The sequence below is a fragment of the Brassica rapa genome, chromosome A06 (assembly GCF_000309985.2).
Source record: "Brassica rapa cultivar Chiifu-401-42 chromosome A06, CAAS_Brap_v3.01, whole genome shotgun sequence".
Lineage (NCBI taxonomy): Eukaryota > Viridiplantae > Streptophyta > Magnoliopsida > Brassicales > Brassicaceae > Brassica > Brassica rapa.
In genome coordinates this window covers 16,644,845-16,669,902 of record NC_024800.2, presented here as the reverse complement: position 1 = coordinate 16,669,902, position 25,058 = coordinate 16,644,845, and the positions used below count along the sequence as shown (strand labels likewise).

Sequence of the window (25,058 nt, the reverse complement as noted above, 5' to 3'; positions counted from 1 at the left end):
GAAAGAAGAGCGTACCTGAATAGGAAAGAGTTTCTGAATTCCTCTAGCACTCAAAGCTTCGAAAATCTCCGGAGACATCCGAGGCTTACCTATCGCTAATACATTACCGAAGCAGCGTAAATTTTAACCGCGAATCCGGCTATAGAACCCATCGAGACTCTGACTTGGAGGGTCAGATTGGAGATGAAAGTCTGAAACTTTTATACCGAAAGGGTTCGAAACCTGGAGGACGACGCTAGGTTTACCATTTGTGGTAGATCGGAGACTGTAGGGGCAATGGCGGCGGATTGAGCAAGGTGGTGAAAAGAGCGGTGTTGTTGATAAGCTTTATAGCATGAACAGAAGAATATCCGTTAATGGAGACGTTTAGTTTCAGGGAATGGGAAAAGGAAGAGACGATAACATTATGAATGAGGTGATTTAAAAAGAGGTGAAGCGTAACACGATAAAATCAGATTTGGGACTAAATGAAGTTAAGCGTTTTGTTCTCTTGTGACACGTGTCATGCTCATAGAGTTCAACTTATCTGGCTGGATGCTGAGGTTGCTTCACCAGGAGAGAAAAAACCTTTCTTTATATATAAAGATCTGTTGGAAATTTCCCGTGGGAAATTTTCTGAATGTGTTGGCAGCTCTTATAAGTCAAATGAAAACAACACAAGTCTTGTTCAAATCCAATACTAGATGTCTTGACTTTTAGAGATAAAACGGTCTGAAGCTAAGAGTCATAGTCAGTATATTTACCAGATAAGGTAGCTTTCTGAAACTTATCCTCATCTGACGAACAAAACCGAAGTGGTCATTAGTTTTATACTTTTATTCAATTCTTGAACCATGTCATCCAATTGCGAGTTGCAATCCACTACTGACGAACAAAACAACGACAAAAATTGAACACACTTCTTGTAACTAGACTCTTTGTAAACAATAAAATGTAGTCAATGCTTGGCTTGAGTAAGAAATGTGTATACTCACATGTGTAGATGTCATTTTCTTTATATGTATACTAGGGTCGGTCCGCCCTACGGGCGGAAAGTTCTAATAAAAGTTATTTTATATTAATTAATGAAGTATTTAAAAATTATTATAGATAAAAATATTATAAACAAACAAATAATGAAAGAATTATGAGAACATAATAATAAATATTTTCGTTTTGAATTAAAATTGCAGTAAACTTTACTATTCTTTAACAAATAGCATTACATTTTTAATATTTATTTTAGTTTCAAATGTTTAGTTTTATAATATATAGTAATCATTATTTATTATTATATAAAGTGCACATTAAATATATATATATATATATATGTTGAAGAAAAATACATAGAAAAATTATTATCAAAAAAGAGATATTTTTATCCGTGACGAACATAAATCCGTTAATATATATTATCCTATAAATTATTCGGATTGTATAATAAATCTTCTACTATACAAATAACATTAAAATTCATGTAACGCAACTAATGTACACAATTACTTTTTACATATGTCAATAATTTGAAATCATATATCTCAAACTCATCAACTTCTTTCTAAAAGCATTTCCTTAGGAACGACAATATGTAAAGTTGCTACAGATGTTATTCCTTGTTTATATATTATCACGATAAATTTCACTTGTATATGATAAATTAAACTAAATGTCATTAGAAAATAGATAATTTACTTTCTCATCTCATAAAATCATAAAAGAATCGTAACATTTTGGTATGTTCTTCGGGTTATATATATTTTAAAAACAATTTATTTGACTTCTTCTACTTGATTTAGTAAATAATGTTTAAAAGACTTTAGATTTTAGGAGATCAAAAACAATTTTGCACTTTCTCTTCTCAAATCATTGGCAAACTATATTATGTAATTGTGAGGGAAAAAATGTAAAACGATTTTGCAGAGATTATGAATTTTCCCTATGTTATCATATGCCGACGAAAATGATATTAAAAATTTGTTTGAATTGAAAATTAAATAAAATGAGAGAAAATGATGGTTTAATAAATTAAAATTTAATGTTAAATTTATAGAAAAAATATACTTTATAATTCTTTCTTTGGATTTTTTCACTTAATTAAATAAATTATAATTAAAAACTTTAAATTTTTGAAAATTAACAACAATTTTACACTCTATTTTTTCTAATCATTGGCAAAATATATTTTTAACTGTCAGGAAACAAAAGATCGAATTATTTTGCAGAAACGTTGTCCTATAGTGTTTATTTTTATTTCCTGGAAAGTAAACAAAACACATTTACATAACATGCACCAACAAAATAATATTACTTTATTTCTTCAGTGGAGATAATAAAATATGCTTTCTACCGGAATTTACAATTGAATTTATATTTGTTCCCTTCTCATTTTTTTTCATGCTAATTAGCATGTTCCTATAGAAATCTAATATATATATATATATATATATGTCTGTTTTTATCAAAATTATGAAATCAGTGCAGTGCATCCACTCGGGACAATTCCCCAACAATATGCCCATCTACTAACAGCAGGCTCAGTAACTACGGAGGCTTCTATGGTTCATCTTCCTTATCAACTCATCCGAGAAGTCAAGACTTCATTTGAACCGTTAAACTCAATCTTCTTTCTTTCTTTTTTGAAACTTTGCTTGCATATACTTGAATGTGGCATGTTTGATAAAAAAAATTAACGCGGCAAACTGGCAAAGGTAGCTTACAAAAACCAACCATAGTTATTTTACTAACCCTTAACTGAAATCCATATAAGTACTAACTAATAAATCCAACTCGAAATAGCCCAATCAGGATGATTAGAATCTTGAACACAGGAGCCCACATGAGATGAACTCTTGAGTTTGAAATGAAATATCCAGCAAATGAAAGCCCATCGAGAAGTGACGATATGAAGTAGATAATTATATCAAAAGTATGCCGGCACACGGGAAACTGAAAGACAATTGAAGAGATGATAGGGTTGAAGAAGTCACATGAGGGAGAGTCATAATCAGAGCAGAAACTAAAATAAATTACAAATGGTTTCATACTTAGTTTCAGTTTATCTATTAAATTGATTAACCAAAACTAAAACCATTAAATCTATATAAGTAATAAAAGCTGAATATCAGCCTCAACCAGCATGTCCACGTAAGACAATTTAATCATCCAATCAGAAAGCACATTTTTGCCATGTCACATGTGTTGCCTTTCTTGGGCCTACCGTGTTTAAAAAAAAAACAAATGTGTTTAGCACAATTGGGCTTACCGTGTTTTCTGAAGCCCATCAGATCATTGGTCGACATAGACGGGGACCAAACGACCTCTCCCTTACGCGTTTCTCAGACCCTAACTCAGATCGATTCTTCATCACCTTTGCTCTTCCTCTTCTTTGATCCGTTTCGCGATCTGAGCCCTAAACAATCAATACATCCTCCACTTCGTTCTCCCTTTACTCTCATTTATGGATTCGTTTTGCTTTTCTCCTTTCGATTTTGTTTATAAAACTCTTAATCCGCCTTTTCTCCTTCAGATTTTGTTTATACAACTTTTAATCCGAGTCTTATTTCGATTAAGCTTCAGTTGCAATGAGTTCCAACAGAAAATCCACCTCCGAGAAACGAAAAGGCGTTGAGGCTGACTCCTCTCCCGGCACGATCAAGCCCATCGGAACACCCTATCTATCTTCCAGCCATTCAATCGGCGTTCCCCACTCGAAGCAAGCCACATGCGAAGCGTCAGTCACCTCCGGTCTGACCAAACTCAGTGGCAAGACCGCTGTCTCTTCCGGCGTCTTGATCGGCGTACCTAAATCGAAGAACCCCAATGGTAATAACTCTTATTGTTTCCTTATGAAATTGTAGAGTTCGTTAGATTACAAAAAAAAAATAGAGAGTCTGAAGCTTTGAGGTTTAAAATAATGATATGAACAAAATAATTTATTTTTTTTATAATAAATAATTTTTATACTACAGAAAATAGAAAATCATATGAGATTGTGGTACGGATAACAAAATAATTTTTTTAATAATAGATAATTTTTATACTACAGAAAATAGAAAATCATATGAGATTGTGGTACGGAGTTTAGTTGCCTCTTTTGATGATTGCAACGTTCGTATTCCTATGCAAGTATGGATCATGACACTATCCTAGACAAAGAATTCTAAATATATTTGATCGAATTAAAACGGTTGATCCAAGTTAGATGAACATTATCTTATAAAACATTGAGAACTTACCATAAAGATCCCCTCTCAAGTCGCAGGCAGCATCAAACTCCTCATGTCCATGGAACGGAAACGGTCCTCAGGGAAACATACCAAACTGTCCTCTAGATCAGAGAGGACAGAGGTCGATGAGAATGTGATGGTGAAACTTGGTTCCGCAACACGATACAAAGTCTTGTTGTTAGACCCGAAAAAACTGTTGAGCCTATAAATGTCACCAGCTCTCATGTGTGGCAAATAAGTGGCTATCCTCCCAGCTGGGATGAAACCCTGGATGACAGTCCCCTGTTATCATAATTAAAGAAATTAAATCAGAAATGCTAGACAGGAGATCTTGGAAATGCATCAATAACAAAATTATAGTTATTGTAATATCAACAAAAGCAAACACTTGCTATAAATTCATTCAAAATAATAGAACGATAGTTTGAATCTAAAATGTTTATCAGCATCTTGTCTGAACAATTTCTAAAATAAATTGCTGTGTTTATGATATACAAAGCATTGAGTTTATGATATACAAAGCATTGAGTTTGTTTTTTCTATTTTGCAGATTATGTTGGCCATATCAAGCTTGTGAATGGGCAGGTTCTCAGTGACAGTCTCGTGCTAGATGATGCCGAGATAGCTTCATCACGCCGAGTTCTGCTTCATGTTCAAACACATGAGTAAGCTAATCTGTATTATTTTCATATTCATGTGTTGTCTCTCTTATCACATGTGTTTTTTTTTATGTTATAGCGGTCCGGTGATGAAGTTGTACCTATGGGACAAGGCTGGCACCAACTTTAGTGAGAAATTTAAAGCATCTGGAGGAACAGCACGTGTTATTTTAGTCACTACCTTAAACCCAAAACGACTTGGAGGTTTGTATTAGCACATTTTTCTTATTTCTTAGAAGTATATAAGATGGTCAGGGAAATCTGGTTAGGTTAGCTTTGAGTAATAGAACTGACATTTGGTAGAAATTGGATCTTATTGGCTATTAGTAACCGATAGGCTCGGTTATGACAAATCCTACAACCCATTTTACATTATAAATTTTCATTTGTATTATAACAATCGATCTGTTATAGGTGCCTTAGCTCTCTCCTCTATGACGCCATCACGTGTGTTTTTGGACACTGATGTCCAAGCAACCCGAGATTATCTCACTTGGTAAGCTTTCCTTTATTTAAAATTGTTAGTTGTTATTCCATCATTGTTTTTGATGTTTGTACGTTGGCTTCAGGATGAACACGAACCTAGATGTTGCTAACAGAGTTGATGCAGACATTGTCACCAAGACTGAGACAGTGACCATAGGCGAGCTCTTTTCCTATATGAAGCAGGAAGATGCCAAGGTTGTTCAGTACCAATTGGTAACACATTTAATATGGTAGTCTTAGTTTCTTATTTAATCGTTTAACATTTTGCAGGTTGCTTGGTTTGAGTGCATAGCAACCATTGGTGATGTTGCGCACGGTTCATCATGGTATTACATAGGCTGTGGTGGGTGCCACACTAAGGCAACCAAAGGGCCTACCAGCCTTATGTGTAAGAAATGTGGGAAAACCGATATTGTTGGTGTTGCACAGTAAGTGACTCAGATCTACTTAAACTCATACTTCAATGCACCATTCTTACTCTGCTCATGACACAGGTACCTGGCCAAGATCACCGTGTATGATAATGATGATCAAGCGACTTTTGTGCTCCTTGGTGGTGCTGGACATGAGTTATCTGGAAAGAAAGCTTCTGAGTTGGTTGAGAAGTATTTCGAGGTAATTACAAACCTGTGGGCCTTTGTTATTTATAACTTTATTTTCCAAGATAATTATAGGTATATAGTGACAATTGATTACTGTATGTTAGGCCAATGAGAATGTAGGAGATGATCACTTGGTTCCAGTACCTCAAGCTCTTATAGATACCATAGGACAGACTCGCAAATTCGTTGTGAAGGTGTCAGATCACAATTTGACTGGCAAGACCCAAGCTTTGACTGTGACAAATGTGCTCACTCCAGAAGTTCCAGAAGCTAAAGCCAATCTAGAAGGAAACGTGGCTGTACCAGACACACAGGAAACTTTGCAGAAGGAAGTTGCTGATGATGATCCTTCCACATGCTTTGGGAGTGTGAAGAGGGCTGCTGATAATGTTGAGGCAGAAGATCCCAAGCGAGCCATAAGTGGCTAGGATGTGTTAAGTGTTGGTTTTTATGGTTACTAAACTCTATGCTTTGTTTTTTTTTTTAAATCTCAGACTTTGTTTTTGAAACATTAAACTATCTTTCTTATAATCTATGTTGTCTCTACCTAATGTTTTTTACCTAATGTTTGATGTTTGAACATTTTAGTTTTTTTGGATTTGAATCTTTCACGAATTTGGCTGTTGTTTTTTATTTGAATTCAATCTGTTTCATTTTTACTCTGTTAGGTTTGGTGGTATTGTATGTCTTGGTTTGGAGCTTTGCAACTTATCTGTGACCGGATGAGTTTTCGTTGCTGACGTGCAAGCCTCCCATTAGTTTATGAGAATGTTAACCACATTCTTACTGTTCTGTCTTCGCATGATAACAGTGACAAATCTGTTACTATGAACTAATATACTGGAATATTTGTTAAACCGAGCTTATTCTAATAATTTATTTTGTTTATACTAAACTGTCATGTACTAATATAATACATGTTTACGGTAAAATACTATTATTAATTCATGCTTTTGGTATATCATCCTCTGAACTTGAATGGAAGTTTGGTAAATTAGACATTCCAACGTCACCAAAAAACCGATTTATTATGACCATGCAATTTAGGGTAATTGTACATTAATAAATTTGAAAGATTTCAAAATTACATGCTAAGTAATTCAGCTGTAATCTTAATTTTGTTGTAATTTAAAACTCATAGACTGTATGTTTTATAAGCTTTGCAAGCGTTGGCGTGTTCGAACGTTACAATAAAGGCTGCATGATGATTACAGCATATATAAACAGAGCACATTGTGGTTATCTTTAGGCGGAAAACTCCATGTATATTACACTAAAACAAAAACTCTATGGTTAACTCTACAAAAAAAAAATACTTACGGTTTCTTAAAATAAAAACTACCAAAAAATATAAATTTACTTTAATTAAATATGTTATCCGAAATAATTTAAAATTTAATTAAATAAATAAAATAATTTCTCCCATAATATGCAACACATTATGCTGAATCAAACGGCTAATAATATAACAACAGTTGCATCCAAAAAACATCAACAACAAAGAGTTACAACACAATTCCAGCAGAAATTATCATCTCAAAATAGTAAAACGCAAGTTAAGTTCAATTTAGTAATATTATAGGAAAATAAAAACCGAAAATACACCACCGCTATTGTTTTTTTTTTCAAATATGTTGTATGGCTTATCACCAAGAACCTACTAACCACAAGTTTCATTATGACATAAACAAAACATATTTAAAGCCGTAACATAGAATTTTTAACATAAGTACACTTTTCTTTGTTACTCTAATGGCGAGTTTCTTTCGTCTGTTACAGATCAATAATGAAAAAAAAAGAATTTATTTTGTAGTTGCCACTTGCCAGAGTTCTTCAACTACTGAACCTAAACAACTCAGTCAGTGTTGTATTCACGGACCCTGCTGAGACAAACTTGGTAAGCTTAGTAAACCAAATAGCGAAGGCCCTCTTCTCTGCAACCTCATGTAAACCGTTTCACAAAAACAGTTCCATTAGAGAAGACAGTGGAGATAAATATTATGTGGGAGCGAATGCGTTTGAGTTAAAACAAAGAATAAAAATCTTTAATCGCTAATCTAAAGGACTTTAATGTAAAGGATTTACCATGAGCTTGGAATAGATACCCTCTTGTTCTTGACCAATCTGAAGAAGCTCAAACTCAGCTTGGCGTTATGCTTCAAACTGATCCATCTCTCGTCCAAAATCTTCTTCCCCTGCCTTAAACACTTAATGCTTTTAAAGACCTTTCATATCCAGTGCTGAACAAAAACCCTTATTTTTCAGTTCTGAAGACAAAATTAAGGGGCAGATTAATCGATGGTTGTTTATACAGTGATCAGTTCTTCTCATAGACACAAAGGAAATTAACCAAGAATAGTAGGCACTAAACAAATAGTTTCCTAATTTTGGCTAAAGATCTAACGGAGGAAAGATACCTTTAGAAGAAACATTAGATCTTGGCTGAGAAACCTCTTCTGATAAATCTCAGACTTGTTTCCATGCCTCCATCATCTGGTTCATCACTTCTCTCACAGCTTTCACCTGAACATGTATCCACAATTGAAACTTGTAATCATGCTGGAGCAGAAAAAAACCTACATTCAGACACTAAAACCAAACCTTGTCGTATATCTTGCTTTTGAAGATCTTCAAAGACTTTCTCCAAAATCATTTCTTTCCGCCGTGGATAACCTCCCTAAGGCTTCGGCTGCTGCTTTCCTCGCCGCTCAATCTTCACTACTCAAGAAGCTAACTAAGCAATCCACCTACCATTTCAATCCACCGGAGCTCACTGTAATCAGAATGAGATATAAGCATTACGAAGATAAGATGAGATCAAGGAGAGGACTACTCACACATATTTATACAGAGATCACCGCCTATTAGATATAAAAAAAGCATTGATGACGACGTAGTGGGAGAGCGAATCAATGTTATTAATCACGAAGCCTTTACGCAGACCGTTCAAAATGGTGAGAAGAATCACAAAAGGCATCGCGTTTTCGTCGCAGGAAGAGGAGAGCCTTTGCGGATGAATTAGGGTTAGAGGATACCAAGTCTTAAGCCCATTCCCACATAAACATCTAAGCCCATCACGCCTAGATTAAATGAAACTGAAAACCTTAGTTACATGGACACGTGGTGCCGTCTCCTTGCTCGACTTTCCTAGCTGGCGGATGACGTGGATGGCCTAGGAAGGATATAAACACTTCTTTATATATATAGATTTATTTTTTATTTTTTTATTAATGTCACGTGTCATCTTTTAGAAGAAGTTTTTTTCCGCTGATGTGGATGTTCTATGGAACCTCAAAAGCTCTTTTTTATTAGTATAAATACATTTTTCATATATATGTTTAATTTAGTGTTTTTCATTTTTTAATTATATATTTACGTATTCTAATTTTCTTGCTTTTATATCAGATGATAAATTATGATAGATGTTTAATGTAATATTTCTATTTCTTATATTGTTTTTTATATTATATATTTACTTATTATTGTTTAATGTAATATTTCTATTTCTTATATTATATATTTACTTAGTATTTATTTTCTTTATATGTGTGCTTATTTTTTATTTTTTGTTAATGCCACATGTCATCTTTTAGAAGAAGTTTTTTCCGCTGATGTGGACGCCCTATGGAGCCTCAAAAGCTCTTTTTTATTAGTATAGATTTTTGACACTTTTAGAAGAAGTTTTTTCCGCTGATGTGGACGTCCTATGGAGCCTCACAAGCTCCCTTTTATTAGTATAGATTTTTGCTTTTATATCAGATGATAAATTATGATAGATGTTTAATATAATATTTCTATTTCTTATATTGTATATTCACTTTTTATTTATTTTCCTTATATTGTATATTTACTTATTATTGTTTAATGTAATATTTCTATTTGTTATCTTATATATTTATTTAGTATTTATTTTTCTTTATATGTATATTTAATTTTTATTTTTTGTTAATGCCACGTGTCATCTTTTAGAAGAAGTTTTTTCGGCTGATGTGGACGTCTTATGTGGACGTCTTATGTGAACGTTCTATGGAATCTCAAAAGCTCCCTTTGCATAGATTCTAACTTTTCACCGACCATTTTCTTATAATCAAATACTATACTAAAACACTTTTAAGTTTTGCATTAATTAAACATCTAATTTTAAGTTATAACATGAAAAAAATACAATAATTTAAGAACCCCATTAGAAAAAGCTAAACGGGTTTTAAACGGGCTTTATTTATATAAAGGGTTAGTCCGTTGTAGCATCCCTAATGACCGGTTTCATATGGGTTTTGATTTGGTTGTTCAATTTCTTGTACTAATGTTAATGTCAAAGGTATCTATCATACGACGATTAGTTTTTCCCCGGTGAGAACAAGTGACGAGAGGAGCGATCATCAGAGCTAGAAGAAAAGGAAAAAAAAAAAAAAAGGATCTTCCATGGACGATATCTGAGAACCCAAACCCATCTGGTAATTTAAAATCCTGATCTGGGAAGCTCGATCTTCCTTTAGGGAATCTTAAACTCGGTCGAGATTTCAATGGTGTTGGTATTGGCATTGGGGGATCTTCATGTACCACATAGAGCGGCTGATCTACCCCCAAAGTTCAAATCCATGCTTGTTCCTGGCAAGATTCAACACATCATCTGCACTGGAAACCTCTGCATCAAAGTAGGCTCTTTTTTTTCTTAAATAAATTAAAAAAATAATAATAATATTTTGCTTCATTCTGTCTGATGTTATTGTCTCTGGGATACTTACATATGAGGCGAGTTTACTGTTTTAGGAAATCCATGACTATTTGAAGACTATCTGCCCTGATTTGCATATAGTTCGAGGCGAGTTTGACGAAGATGCACGATACCCTGACACTAAAACCTTGACTATTGGCCAATTCAAGCTGGGACTGTGCCACGGCCACCAGGTTCTCTTTGTTTTCGCTGCTTATTTTATGAATAATAATCATTTGTTACCAAAGTTTGGTATAAGGATGATAACATAAGCTTGCTATATTGCTGTAAGAGATTCTCGATTTGTTCTACAGGTGATCCCATGGGGTGATTTAGACTCACTAGCCATGCTTCAGAGACAGCTCGACGTGGACATACTTGTAACAGGACATACCCACCAGTTCACAGCCTACAAACACGAGGGAGGAGTTGTCATAAACCCGGGCTCCGCGACTGGAGCTTGTAGCAGTATAAACCAAGATGTTAACCCCAGCTTTGTTCTTATGGATATCGATGGTCTTCGAGTTGTGGTCTACGTCTATGAGCTCATCGATGGCGAGGTTAAAGTCGACAAGATCGATTTTAAGAAGGCCTCCACTTCCACTTCTGCTCCTTAGCGCATTTTAACCCCTTTTATGTTTTCTTCTGGAATCACTCTTGAAATTTGTAACTTTCTTTAGCTTCCTTGTGATAATAATCTTTAAATACTTGGAATTTGAACCACTAAGAGCTATGTTTTGCAAGTCATTTGAAGTTTATAGACTTTGGTTTAAGCGTCGACAGATTGAAATTCTATTTGTTCAAGTAAAAGACACTCATCATATTTTGAAAATGTATTGCCTTTTTCTTTTTGGTCACGGAATTGGAGTCTACAACCAGTTTAGGGCCTTAGGCCACGTACATTTTGTTTTCATCGTTTGTGTTTACATTTGAAAATAGACAAATAAAGATTGTAATATTATTAGTTTAGAACTTGTAAACAGAAGTGCAAAAGGAAGGAAAAAGTATAATTAAAAAAAAAATGAAAATATATAGAAAGAGTGCTGAATTAAGAAGTTTGAGCAACCTTTACAAACACATCTTCAAGCGTTGTGTCTGCAAGTCCCCAAGCAACCACCGGGAACATCTTCTTTGCCTTCTCCACCGCCTGAAACACCTCAGCGATCTTTGTCTCCTTCTTTGGCAGCTCAAACTTTTGAGTCCCCGAGGTTCGATATATCTTCTTTGCATTCTTGGAGATTCTATGCACTAGTTCCTCCACTTCTTGCTCGTGTTCCTTTGAGGTTGTCATAGTCAATACATAGGATCCTCCATATCTACCCTTCAGCTGTCATTAGGTTTTCAGTCATAAATTTCTTCTTTAGATTTTCTGATGAATGTCGACAGCCCAAGTTCATTTTTATGAATATTGGTCGTTAATAATATATAAGTAAAACATGTACTGTTTTAGTTTTACCTCCTTAGGATTGCCTATGCACTGCAAACTTCCATTGACAAATATTCCAAGACGATCACATAACACTTCAGCTTCTTCCATTGAGTGTGCTGAAACATATAACCAAAGCTAATGGAGAGGACAATAAAGATATATGAGGTAGGCGAACAATCGAGATAAGAAGATAGATGACCCTACTGGTGAGTATTATCGCCCCTTTCCGCTTAGCACGTTTCACTACGTCCCATAAACTTTTCCTAGAGGCTGGATCAAGCCCAGTACTTGGCTCATCCATGTAAACAACCTTGAGAAATTTCCTCAAAAGACATTGTTACATCTAAGAAGTTAAATAACATATAATAGATCTTTAGATATGAAGAGAGGTTTCAAGTTACTTTAGGGTTTCCTATAAGAGAAATGGCAACGCTTAGCCGTCTCTTCATCCCTCCGCTGTATCTTCTGACCTGTTTGTCCCCATTTCCTCCATGAAAAAGGTTCACACTGCGAAGTGACTCTTCAACAGCCTAAAAAGGGGGAACAGTGTTTTTTTAAAAAAAAAAATCCCTTGCACATAACAATAAAACCATCTTTAATGGTTCACTCTATTTTTTTTTATGAGAAAACTGTCATTTGTTTGTTCATATTCACCAAAGAAATACAAACTCTTCATTAAATTAAATAAATACGAAACTTAAATTAAACGAGCCATGCATTTTAGTATTATTTTTGTCAACATACATTATCCTGTATATGGTGTTTAATGTTGACGGTAATCGAAACTTTGTCGTTTTAAAATTAGATTGAGTTACACTCCAATGATATTCTATTTTAGAATGAAAAATAGAATACTGCTGTAATATTTTTATTCTGAACTATATTTTCAAGTGAAAAACAGAATGGGGTTGAAGATCCTCTAATTTTCCACAAACCAATCAAGTGAAAACATAAACTTACTTGTGTTAAGACAGAACCTTTAAGATTCTTGAGCCTTCCATAGAAAAGTAGATGCTCCCTTCCACTCAATTTATCCCACAAAAGACTGTGGATAAATGAAATGAACTAAGAAACAATGTAGCCTCGGACGAAAAGAAGATGCACACTATATTTATAGATTTACTCGTGTTGCGGACAGACTCCAATTGTTGTATATATCCTATCCATATCCGTTAAAATATCAAGACCCTGAACGAATGCTGAGCCAGATGATGGTTTAATGATTCCTGTCATCTACACATAACATTTGACTGAACATGGGAGTTTTATATGACAAAAGGATCAATAAAGAAAAATATGAATCTTCCAGACCATGTTGATGAAAGAGGTTTTGCCAGCTCCATTAGGACCAAGCATGCCAAAGCATTCTCCTTGAGGTAAAGCAAGAGATAATCCTCTTACCGCGAGTTTCTGAGGGTTCCCGTCCTTACCTGAGTATACCTTCTTCAGATTATTGCACAAAACCGCACAGTTTCCGGTTGATTCAAGTAGATACTGCTCTACTTTCTCCCTCTGACACCATAACAATCTTAAGTCAGTATTTTGTCAATAAAAAAAACAGATCTTAATCTTGTATCTGTTTACCTCTTGACACACATCTGGTTTCTCCATTTCGACGACAAATTTGGAAATCTGTTTGTTAGAAGAGTAGTGATGTTGTTTGTTCTTTGAAGGGCTTTGCAGGAAGAAGAACAATGGATGTTTACTAGAGTAAGTGATTTGATCAATGTAAAACGCTGAAACAAGAAGTAGAAGCCACTCAATGAGCATGATACAAGTCACCTCTTTCATTCCATCCCCAAAATCTCTCCATCTCATTCCATTAACCCCACGGTAGTCTGCCGCAAACGCAGACTGTGATAACTCGTATAGCCCACGGTACAACGAAAATCCAGGGTATAACTCCATTGCAATGATCCATCCTCCTGTAGAAAATCACATGATTCAACTCATAAACCTTGCTTTTTTTTTTGACTACTAGCAAATGCTTGAGTGTGGTTTAAGAACTTACTTGGGAAGTGAGGATCTTCCAAGAAGAATTGAAAAAGAAAGATTCCTAGGAGTCCAGTTCCAAATACATATATGTATGCTACAACTGAATGATTTCAAAAAAAAAAATGTAACAGTTGTGTTACGAATTTCGAATCAAGACCAAGATGATACTGAACCTGTAGCAGTTTTAACATCTGAAAACATTGCAGATGCTAAGAAAGCGACTGATATTTGAAGATTTATGCTAATCAGGAAGAACACAAGCTGGATACTATAGTCATTAAGCCTGAAGAAGTTTAACCCTGGAAGACAAGTAAAAAGAATAAGGAACATAGAAAGACACATATTAGCAAATTCGATAGAGTTTGTGGCATAGTTACCAATGGCTGAACCGAATATGGCGAAGCACAACATGTATAGAGTCGACACAAGAACAAAATAGGAATATGAAACTATCCAGTAAGGAGCATCACCAAGTCCATGCATCTTCATCATGATTCTTAACCTCTGTTGTTTCTCATAAACCAGTGCGGTTAGAATTGAAAAGCCACGAGAGAAGGAGTGTTTCATTCAGACAATCTTAAAGACTTACAGGGAATAACAGCAGAATGACCCATGTGAAGAAGAGCGGACCGATCAGGGAGGTGATGTCTAGGGTCAATTTAGTCTCTGGTTTGGGCATTTCTTTGATATATTCAAAGAGGATCTTTGTCTTAGAACCTTTTAGGAACTCAAGATATGCATTAGATGCCTGAAAAAAAGCAAATTATGAACTCAAGATTGTGTAGTAAATGATAACATCTATATATATTATTGAGATGAGCAAAGGCTTAAGCAAAATATGCACCAGGTTGACCAAGCGAGGGACTCGAATCAGAGCCATAGGCCGAATCACTGTATTGTTCTTGTAGGTAGAGTTGTACCAAACATTAACATTGAGTCTGTTCCCATTTGTGTTCTGAAAATCAAAAGCTATAAAATGGAAACTTAAGTCACAGAACACTACTATCTAAAGAAATATCATTGTGAGATGAGATAATGATGATGATAATGATGGGAGACCTGCAGTATACTCGTTAATCTTCTCTTCTTGATTTCCTTTTCGATAACCTTTGAAAAGCTCCTTGTTCACATCCAAAGAACTATTCCGCCACAAATTTAGTCCTCTGACACAGTTTATCTCTATACTCAAAAGGCAAACACACAAGACATAATAAATACTCTGTTTTCTTTAATACATCAAGATTTCGATTAGAATTTTGGTGACTACCTTTGGGGAATGAAAGAGGTGGTTGGTGAATTAAGATTGAGAAGGAAGAGTTCAGTGAGCATTGGTGTTTGATATTGTAGATGGGGAGTTCTGAGATGAAAGAAGAGTCCATATAATTGGTGTATGCAGGCAAAGATGACGACCCCTGCTTACATATAGTATAAAGTTACAGAATCAAAATGAAGCGAAAAATACCAAAAAACAAATAAGAAATTCAAGAACTTACCAATACATAATTGGCTAAATCTCCACCAAACTCAGGTGAATTGCTATATATATTCCGCATTAGAGCTGGAAAACAAAAAAAAAACTTATTAAACAAAAAATAAAAAGAAATTTTATAAATATTTTGTTTCGTAAAGGAGTTATTGATATGGTTGATACTTTCTCCAAGCGACTGGTTATTCCCGGTGAAGAGAAAGGTGACAGGTGAAGAATGGCTCAGGTACAGTGTAGTCACGGCTCGGTATTGAGGAGACGGGATTTGAAGTAATGGAGTCCACTGTGATGGGTTAGGAATGGCGCAAAACGCTGCTTGATCCGAAGTAGAATACCTTATGCCACAAGTTTTCTCATTTAAGCACCCACATTGACCATGGTCCTCGTTGAATTGAGAGTCAAAGAGCAACTGAATAACAACGAGAAGTACACAGAGGAAGAAAGGGATCGTGACGAGACGTACATTGCTCCATATGTTACGTTTCTGCATCAAAGAACAAACAAGGCAACATGTTACTCTGTTTAGGCTGTTTAAGTAAATCTTTGAGAAAAATTTGAAACCTGGAAAACTAAATTTTTCCTAAGTAAAGCATCGGCTTGAGTCAAGATACTTGCAGGCCTTGAATCCGTCATCACTGATAATGTATAAAGATTTGATGGAGTCTAATAATGAAATCTCGAAATATGTTTTCTTGAATGTGTATATATGACACGATGGAAGGCACAGTTGTTTATGGTGTTTCTTACCAGGCAATAAGAGATGACATATATTAACTGTACACGTTACTGAAGTGGCCTACAGGTATTGGACAATAGGGTTGTGTTTTCTTGTAAATTCTATTTCGTGTAGGCCACGTAAGAGGCTTGCTTGCATCACTCACCTAAGAAATGTACTTTTTACCAAAACCTATATAAATATGCATATAAGAAGAAGATTTAAGCTTAATTTTTTTTTTTCATTAGCACATGAATATCTCAACCATTTCGATTTAAGCTTAATTTTTTTTGTTCACTAGCACAAGTGAATATCTCAACCATTTCGATTTAAGTTTATTTTTTTTGGGAAGCCACAGCGTTAAAAAAATTGGTTTAGGCGAAATGGTTTCCTAAACAATTTTTTTTTAAACTCTAAACAATACTCAAAAATATTACAAGGGATTCAACTCTCTCAATTCAAGTAGCTTGGATTTCAACACTCTCCAAACTTATTTATATTACAAGGATTTTAATACACACTAGGAATGTTAATATGGGCGGCCCAGGCCCGTTTAGGCCCTGCCCGTTTGAAACCCTGAACGTTTAAACCCGTTTACATGTATGCCCGTTTACATATATGCCCGTAAAGCCCATTTGTTTTCGAACCCGTTTATTTTAGAATAACCCGTTAAACCTGTTTAGACTCGTGTCCATTTATGTTTTTTCAGAAAAGTTGGAAAACATAAAACAACACAGAGAATATTGATTCACCAGCTCGTTATCTTCTGATCTAAAGATTACTGCTCATTTACATCTAAATAATCTTCTGACTATCACCTTGAATCCAAATACGAGACTTAGAATTAGAAAGCTACAAAATCACAAAGTGAGTTCTTTGACCTGCAAAATCACAACTGAATTCAAAAACTGAGTTTTGCAAAGCAGCATCATAAGAATTAACTGCAGGAGGGCCATAGGCTAACCAAAACGAATCGATCACATGAAACCAAAGCAAAACGAATCAATCACAAATTGAAGAAACCCAGAATATAAAAATCATTGTGGTGAAGAAGATAAGCTTACGTTGATGCAATGAAGAAGACGAGGAAACCCTTGAATCTATTTTTCAATTTTTTTTTTCCTGTGACCTTCCTCAATTTCATCATTTGATAACTATAGAAGTGAATAAGTAATGGAAAACCGAGAGATTGAGAAGAGAACCCTATAAGAACACCCGACAAAATAAAACCATAAAAGAAACGATGTCGTTTTCGGTTAATTTACACACACACACAAAAAAATTTAACGGGTACCCGTTTGTTTCGCGGGCGCGCCCATTAACTGAAAAGATTTAAACGGGCTAGCCCTGTACGGACCCATTTAATTCAACTCATTAATAGACGGGCTACAGGTTCAAATTTTTACATCCTGCCCGTTACGGAGCGCGGGCTGTAGGCCCGTTTTAACATCCCTACACACCACTCGTAGTTGCATAATACACACCACACAAAGTTGCCCAATATTTTACCACATTTAGTTGACATAATATTTTGGCAACATACTTATTATGATTTGACATATTAAAATTATTATTATTTCTTATTTATATGGTATCTATGCACTAATCTCATATAAAATGTCTTAAGATTTGAAAACTTAAAAGCTAGATTAATTCCAAATTTGATAGTGTATATATGAGATTCGCATTGAGAAAATATGTTATCCGGCGCTGGTTTTCTTAGACGAGCCGGTTCGTTATTTTCATCATGTACCATTTATATATTCTGTTAATGTATATATTTATCTAAGTTCAACTTCCTTTTTGTCATACATGGATTATAGACTACATGCATGTATCCGATCACAAGGAGACACGTATGAGATATCATACATGAAACCAAGAAACTTCATGCCATTATAACGAGACATTCGATGAAAGAACCGAGTTTGGAATCTCAGACATATATCCAACTTGGTCTCATGACTCTTCAAGAATTCTTCTTGATCGTAAGAAGAAAAGCTGAACTGCTATTGATGGAACAATGGTATTAGCCAAAGTGTCTCAAACACTCCAGTTGAAGTAGAGGGATCTTCACTCGCTTATGAGCCAACCATCAAAGTCCAGAGACAAGTCATCAATCCTACTGCGCACACACCACTAGCCGTTAAAACTTCCAACGTCTTACTCAGTGCCAGCTTAGACACTTGATAGACCCTGGGGCGAAGTTTTAAAATAAGCCCTCCAACATATTAAAACATGCTACTTATAAAACTGTTACTATAATTAAAATAATAAACAACAATATTTAGGAAAAACATCTCACATAAAATAAATAGTTTGCATCTTATATCTTATAAACGTAGTCATCAAGACCATAAAAATCAGAATTATTTTTGTTATGCTTCTCCTTTTCTTCCTAGCTTTCACGCAGTATCAATGATTTCATACTTGCACATGTTTCTCGAATCTGAAAAGCAAAGAAAAACAGTAGTCATCTAAAACATTAAAAAAATCATAAGAAACAGTTCTTTCGAGCTTTACTCGATGCAAAATCATGAATAATAGTTTCAAAATCAATGTCTTCTAACATGTCTTTTTCAATGCATAAAATAGCTAAACCATTCAATCTTTCTTGAGACATTGAAGATCGTAAATAACTTTTCAGTAATTTTAATTTTGAAAAACTTCTTTCCCCTGAAGCTACAGTCACAGGTATGGTCAAAAGAATACGATAAGCAATTGTAACATTTTGATAACAACCCACACTTTCAACAAACTCAAGAACTTCACTAGGTTCCATAGGCACATCAGGTAAAGTAGTTTGCAAGATTCTCAATTCAGAATAAAAATCATTTAAATCAACATCTGAAAAATTACCAGAAAAAAACTTTGTGAAAGTTAGTACAATGTTCTCGTAGTTCACTTTCACTTTCACCTAATACCTTTAATTTTTTCAAATCAAATAGAAATCCAAAAACATTTTTAAAATTCACCATTTGATCAAATCTGTTCCTGACCGAAGTTATTGCCATGTCTACCACAACTATAAAGTAATTAACTCTGAAATCATCTTCACCAGTTAGTACTTCTTCACCTAACTGAGTTTCATGAAATTGTTTTTCCTAAAGATACGATGCTTACTTGGAAAGACATGATCAACATCCATATCATGAGCAATATTTTGAGCTATACCCAAACTAGAGGCAAACCCTTCATGTCTAAACTTCTCCAAAAATAGAACTACACCTTCTAGTTGTTTCAAAGCATTATCAATACAAACAGATTTAGCTTGTAAGTTTTTACTCACCGAATTAATAGCAAACAAAATTTCATACCAAATGACCATGCCAATTAAGAATTCAAAATTATCAAATGACAAGATTAAGCTTTCAGCATCACTTTTTGTCATAGCATCATCACATGATTCATATAATTCCAATAAAGCTGACCTTACTTGTGGAGCTTGAAATCTGATTGCTTTGACACTCTTGATTCGACTCTCCCAACGAGTATTGCATAAGGATTTCACTGTAAAAAAAAGAACATGGTCAAGTAAAATCTTCCATCTCTTTGTAGAACCAGAAAACAAGGCATATATGCGCTGCAAAATTCCAAAGAATGAAATAGCCTTAACACATGAATGAGCCATATCGCTAACCACAAGATTAAGACTATGACAAGCACATGTCATATATAATGCTTTTGGATTTATATCAAGAAATCGTTTCTGAACACCTTGATGTTTTCCTTTCATATTGGAACCATTATCATAACCTTGACCTTTCACATTACCAACATCAAGAGTTAGAGACTTTAGAGAATCTAACAATTTTTCAAAAAGTCCTAATCCAGATATGTCATCTACCTTAACAAACTCTAAGAAGTACTCTTGTATTCTTACTTTTTTGTTTGACAGATTCACACATCGTATTATTAGAGTCATTTGCTCTTGATGGCTCACATCTGGTGTACAATCAAGAATGACAGAAAAATATTTTGCCTCTTTAATGATTTCTACTATAGAAAGTTAAACATTATGAGCTAAAAGAGAGATAAACTCATTCTGAATATTATGACCAAGATAATGATGATGAATTTCTTGACTTTGAATGCGTCTAATATGATCTTGAATTACCAAGTCAAATTCTGCAATCATCTCAATAGAACCTAAGAAATTACCATTGTTATCTTGATAAAGTTTCTCATTTATTCCTCTAAATGCCAAATTCCGCTTAGCAAGAAATTTCACTACAGCAATTATTCTAGTTAAAACAAGTCTCCAACGCTCTTTTTCTTTTGCTATTTCCTTTTGTAATTCTTTATCAATCGTCAGATTTTTTTCCAATCTAACTTTCAACTCATTCCAAGTTTTCATGTTAGTCATATGATCTGCATTTATTTCATGGTGTTTAAGTATATCACTAAGATGCTTCCAATCTGTTAATCCATCATTAGCTAACAAACTTAAGGAAACACTAGATTTAAACAACTTGCAACAAAAACAGTAACATTTGTTCTTCATGTTTCGAATAAACCAGCCAATTTCTATCTCTAATTTCCCCATTACTCAATTTCCTAGAATAATACATTTGAAAAACGTCTAGAGCTCTTATCTAAGGGACACACAAGATTCATTTCTCTTTTAAACCCTTTTTCAACCAATAAATCTTTCATTTTATTATCAAGGTTATTCCAATACCTAGGATCATATATATCGATGAATGAGCTTTTTGGTTCATGAACATTCATACTTTCAACATTAGATTCATCTAACACATTATCATGCTCACTCAAGTGACTAATACTATCATCAAAATGATCTTTTGATTCAGTACTTATCTTTAGTAGCAGATTCAGGGTTTTCATTAACATTTTTTTTTATCACAAATCTATCCATAGAACCTTTATGAGATTTTAAAGATAATTCTGCTACCTTTCTTTTTTTTTTTCTTTTTTGACATCCTGAATCACCAGTCATGATCTAAGCAAAATATCAAATAAACAGAAAAATATCACCTTGTAATATGAATTCCCAAAGAAAGAGTCAACCTGAAATTAGAAAAATACTTGAAAATTCAGTTAGACCATTCACACTCTAAGTTTTTGATTGAAACACCATATATAGGAACTTCGGATGGGGAAAAAGTGATTTTTTCTTATATATTTTTCAGACTAAAATTTTGTGAACACAAAAAATATATGACAGATCTAGAAACGAAATCTTACCAGAGAGACTAGAGTGATCAAATCGAAGTTTCTGATGTAAAAATGAATTTTCTAAGATTTAGAGTCTAGAGAAAGAAGATGAAAGGATTTTCTAAGAACAAGTTAACCAAAAAGAAAAGAAAACAGAAAATCCTAAATAATTTAGAGATCGACACTTTACAACGTTAACTAATTTTTTTTTTAAATGGGCCCCATACTTTGTGGACTCCACAGCTATGTCTATATTTTTCCTTAAACCCACCGCCCACGGCAAATACATACTCCTCAAAAGAATCTGTCAAAACTTTGAATAATTACAAGTTCAACTAATTTTTTTTTAATGGGCCCCTTGTTTTGCAGGCCCCGGGGCGGTGCACCGATTGTCCTTCCCTTTGAGCCGGTCCTGAGTCTAGAGAAAGAAGATGAAAGAATTTTGTAAGAACAAGTTAACCAAAAATAAAAGAAAACAGAAAACCCCAAATAATCTAGAGATCGACACTTTACAATGTTAACTATTTTTTTTTTAAATGGGCCCATACCTTGTGGACCCCACTCATATGTCTATATTTTTCCTTAAACCCATCGTCCACGACAAATACATACTCCTCAAAAGAATCTGTCAAAATTTTGAATAATTACAAGGTGAACTAAAATTTTTTTTTAATGGGGCCCTTGTTTCGCGGGCCCCGGGGCGGTGCACCTATTGTCCTTCCCTTTGAGCCGGCCCTGGTCTTACTCAGTCAAAGGAGTTGTGGTGATAGTTGTACGAAGAGGCCATCGCACAGTACAAAGACGCCAGCACATGATACCTCTACCTTCAACAGATTTGGGTGTCTAGATTCTTGTGGAATCATGTGCTAATGTATGCATATGATAAGATCAAGTCTTGGTTATAAAAAGACATGAGACTCTTTAAACATTTCTTAAGTTGTAAAAAAAAAAAAAATCTGAAATCCTTTAGTCTAGTTCATGCGTTAGTGAGATTTACATGGTATCAAAGACATGGTCGAATCTATGGATCCTATTTCCATTTCATCATTGAGAATCTCACAATGTGTTACCTCGAAGCTCTCTTCCAGAAAATACTTTTATGGAAAATGTAGCTCGAATCTTTTATCTCCAGTCAATCTCTGCTCGGGTTCATAAAGTCTTCTCCTCGACCATTACCAACAGTCAGTCTGATATGATTATGTGGTGTATGAGGAAGCAAACTCAGAGTTCATCAAATGCATCCACAAAGATCATCTTTTCATAGCGTGGTTGTTTGGTTCTCTGACACTCTGTCTACGGTCTTCACTTTTCTCAAGAAGTCTGGTTCAGCCTCAGAAAGTAATACAACAGCGTTTTTGACTCGTAAGTTTGACCTTTAACGCAACCTACAAGGTGTGTCGAAGAACCAAAAACTATGGCTGAGTACCTTGGTGATGTTAAGAGTATCTGTGACCAGCTAGACTCGATATGTTGTCTGGTTTAAAAACAAGAAATGTTTTATGATCCTTTAAGTGGTTAAGGTAAATAATATGAGTCCATTTCTACAGTCATACATCATTCCATGGACTATACTTCTAAGATGAGTTTTGAAGATGTTGTTTTCAATCTTGTTAAATTTGATGACAAGCTACAGGTATATAGCCATGCATCTGATGTTATCCACATTTGGCCTTTTATACTGGAAGAGGCTATTCCAATAGAGGCCGAGGATACTAAACAACAAAGGAAATCTTGGGAGAGGTTCAGGAAACTCTAGTGGCTTAGGTACATACTCTACTAGTGGCCATGGGTTTCACCAGCATTTCAGATGCTCCAAAACTGGCTACAAACCTACCTATCATATTGGTGAACGTTATGGACATTCAGCTGCTTGATACTACAACCATTTTGATCAAGAGTATCAGTCTCCAGACATTCTTCACAAAGCCTTGATCACTTTGAAGCTTTCAGATCATGAACAGTTTTCTTGTTACTAATGGTACACGGACTATGATGCTTCTGCTAATATCACTAATGGTGGTTCTCAGTTACAATCAGCAGAATCATATTTATGAATTGATCAAGTTATAGTCGGTAATGGTGACTTTCTATTAATCATGTCAGATCTATTTTCTATGCATACGTTTCCACTTGACGATGTATTTTTTTGTCCTGCTATTACCAAATCTTTTCTATTTGTGTCCAAACACACATCAGATTAATTTACCGTTGATAACAAATCTTTGTTGGTTAAAGACATGGCGATAAAGAAGGTGATAACCCATGATGACAAGCATCATATATAGTCTTGGTTCTTGACTTGTTCAAATTGATGGCTTTATTCCGAGATATGAGTTGCAACTAAACCTCTTATTGTGTGCCCTCGCTTACTGATTTCTAATTTACTACCTAGCTTAATTATTATTTCTTTAGATTTATTGTGTGCCCTCGATCCTTGTGGATTCGATTCCTAAGTACTGCAAATGAACCTCTTATTTGAAAGAGTAAAAGTCGCTCTAGGATAATTTGAGTGATATCACAAATATATAAATCTTGGTCTGAATACAACCCATGATCATCCAAGTCCCATTACGAATATATGTAAGCATCGTTCCAACCTGCATCACATGATGCTCGACGATAGTCCTTATCAAGAGTTCCATGGCAATATGCTTTATCCAATAAAAGTCCCAAGTTCCAGAATCAATATACAAATCGTTACAACAACACCATCTCTGCCAAGACACGTATACCCATAGATATTTCTTTTATCCTAATTTACAGTAGAACCATTGAGAGATAAACAACACGTTTCTTATATCTCTTAATTCATCACTCAACTTATCCCCCAAAAACTGCATATCACATAAGAACCAAGCCATAGAATATGAAATATTCTGATCGCTAAGACTTTAACTAAGTGTGGCTATCTTTGGACTAAGTTCCACATCCACAAAACCAAAGAATATAAATAAACACTAACAACTAGCCTCTTAAACAAAATCTGGTAATCAAAACATTTATTCAAAAACCATGCAGATTTCATAGGACCCTCATAACAGATAAGAAAAACAAAATCAAAGAGAAACTCATGGGGTTCAATGACTATATCCCAATACTTATTCATGAAAATTTAAACTTCAAACTTAAAAACACTTCAGATTTTATTCCTGATCAGCTGCTGGCTTAACCGGAGCCTTCCTTGGGATAGTATTCCCTTATCTCCCACCTTACTTGTGTGCTTGGCCAGTAGCTTCTTCTCTGCACAGTCCTCTTCTTAGTAGTACCTCCCATAAATACACCCCCTGTTTTCACTAGCTTCTTACTTGGAAGCTTGGTGTCCCTTCCCTTCATAGGTTTCCATGACTTCATAAGTATCATGATCTCCTCTAACTGATCATCCACTACAAGAAAACAGCGGTATTCAGACGGACATTCCGACGGAAAATGAAATCCTCGGAATATCCCGAGGAATTTCCGAGGATATTCCGAGGAAACACAAAATTTGGTGTTTCCTCGGAATATACCGACGGAATTCCGAGGAAATATCAATCCGTCGGAATATTCTTATGGAATACCGAGGAAAAATGTATTCTTCGGAAAAAACCGA

General features: G+C 34.8%; 2 protein-coding genes and 3 long non-coding RNA genes across 10 annotated transcripts in view; 2 read left to right on the top strand and 3 right to left on the bottom strand.

Moving 5' to 3' along the window:
* LOC103873566 overlaps nt 1–18,436 on the bottom strand; it is a 19,517-nt gene extending 1,081 nt beyond the window's left edge. The window contains exons 1-6 of one of the 6 annotated variants that reach the window (XR_004448794.1): nt 18,425–18,436; nt 17,698–17,700; nt 8,554–8,721; nt 8,370–8,475; nt 8,038–8,219; nt 16–7,886 (exon numbers count right to left, since the gene is read on the bottom strand). This is a non-coding gene — a long non-coding RNA (uncharacterized LOC103873566). Of the gene's footprint in view, nt 1–15; nt 7,894–8,037; nt 8,220–8,369; nt 8,476–8,553; nt 8,726–8,789; nt 9,963–17,697; nt 17,701–18,424 lie in introns of those variants that run through there. The other 5 variants (XR_004448793.1, XR_004448795.1, XR_633990.3 and 2 more) reach the window with 5 other exon arrangements.
* Nucleotides 8,648–21,369, top strand: LOC117126270. The gene is made up of 3 exons (XR_004448810.1): nt 8,648–8,727; nt 16,644–16,650; nt 21,357–21,369. It is a non-coding gene; the product is annotated as an uncharacterized LOC117126270 (long non-coding RNA).
* LOC103873567 (vacuolar protein sorting-associated protein 29) lies at nt 10,287–11,428 on the top strand. Its single transcript, XM_009151972.3, has 3 exons — nt 10,287–10,607; nt 10,723–10,860; nt 10,981–11,428. The coding sequence occupies exons 1-3, from the start codon at nt 10,476–10,478 to the stop codon at nt 11,281–11,283; spliced, it is 573 nt and encodes a 190-aa protein (XP_009150220.1). The 5' UTR covers nt 10,287–10,475; the 3' UTR covers nt 11,284–11,428.
* Nucleotides 11,603–17,501, bottom strand: LOC103873569 (ABC transporter A family member 8). The gene is made up of 18 exons (XM_033274117.1): nt 16,138–17,501; nt 15,742–16,060; nt 15,584–15,648; nt 15,358–15,502; nt 15,150–15,269; nt 14,935–15,059; nt 14,678–14,838; nt 14,468–14,628; nt 14,264–14,389; nt 14,107–14,190; nt 13,680–14,020; nt 13,407–13,607; nt 13,219–13,328; nt 13,056–13,140; nt 12,497–12,625; nt 12,300–12,405; nt 12,123–12,211; nt 11,603–11,993 (listed from the first exon to the last, which is right to left on the bottom strand). Exons 1-18 carry the CDS (start codon nt 16,207–16,209, stop codon nt 11,715–11,717), a joined length of 2,718 nt encoding a protein of 905 aa, XP_033130008.1. The 5' UTR covers nt 16,210–17,501; the 3' UTR covers nt 11,603–11,714.
* Nucleotides 18,537–25,058, bottom strand: LOC103873571. Its single transcript, XR_004448808.1, has 2 exons — nt 21,500–25,058; nt 18,537–21,322 (listed from the first exon to the last, which is right to left on the bottom strand). It is a non-coding gene; the product is annotated as an uncharacterized LOC103873571 (long non-coding RNA).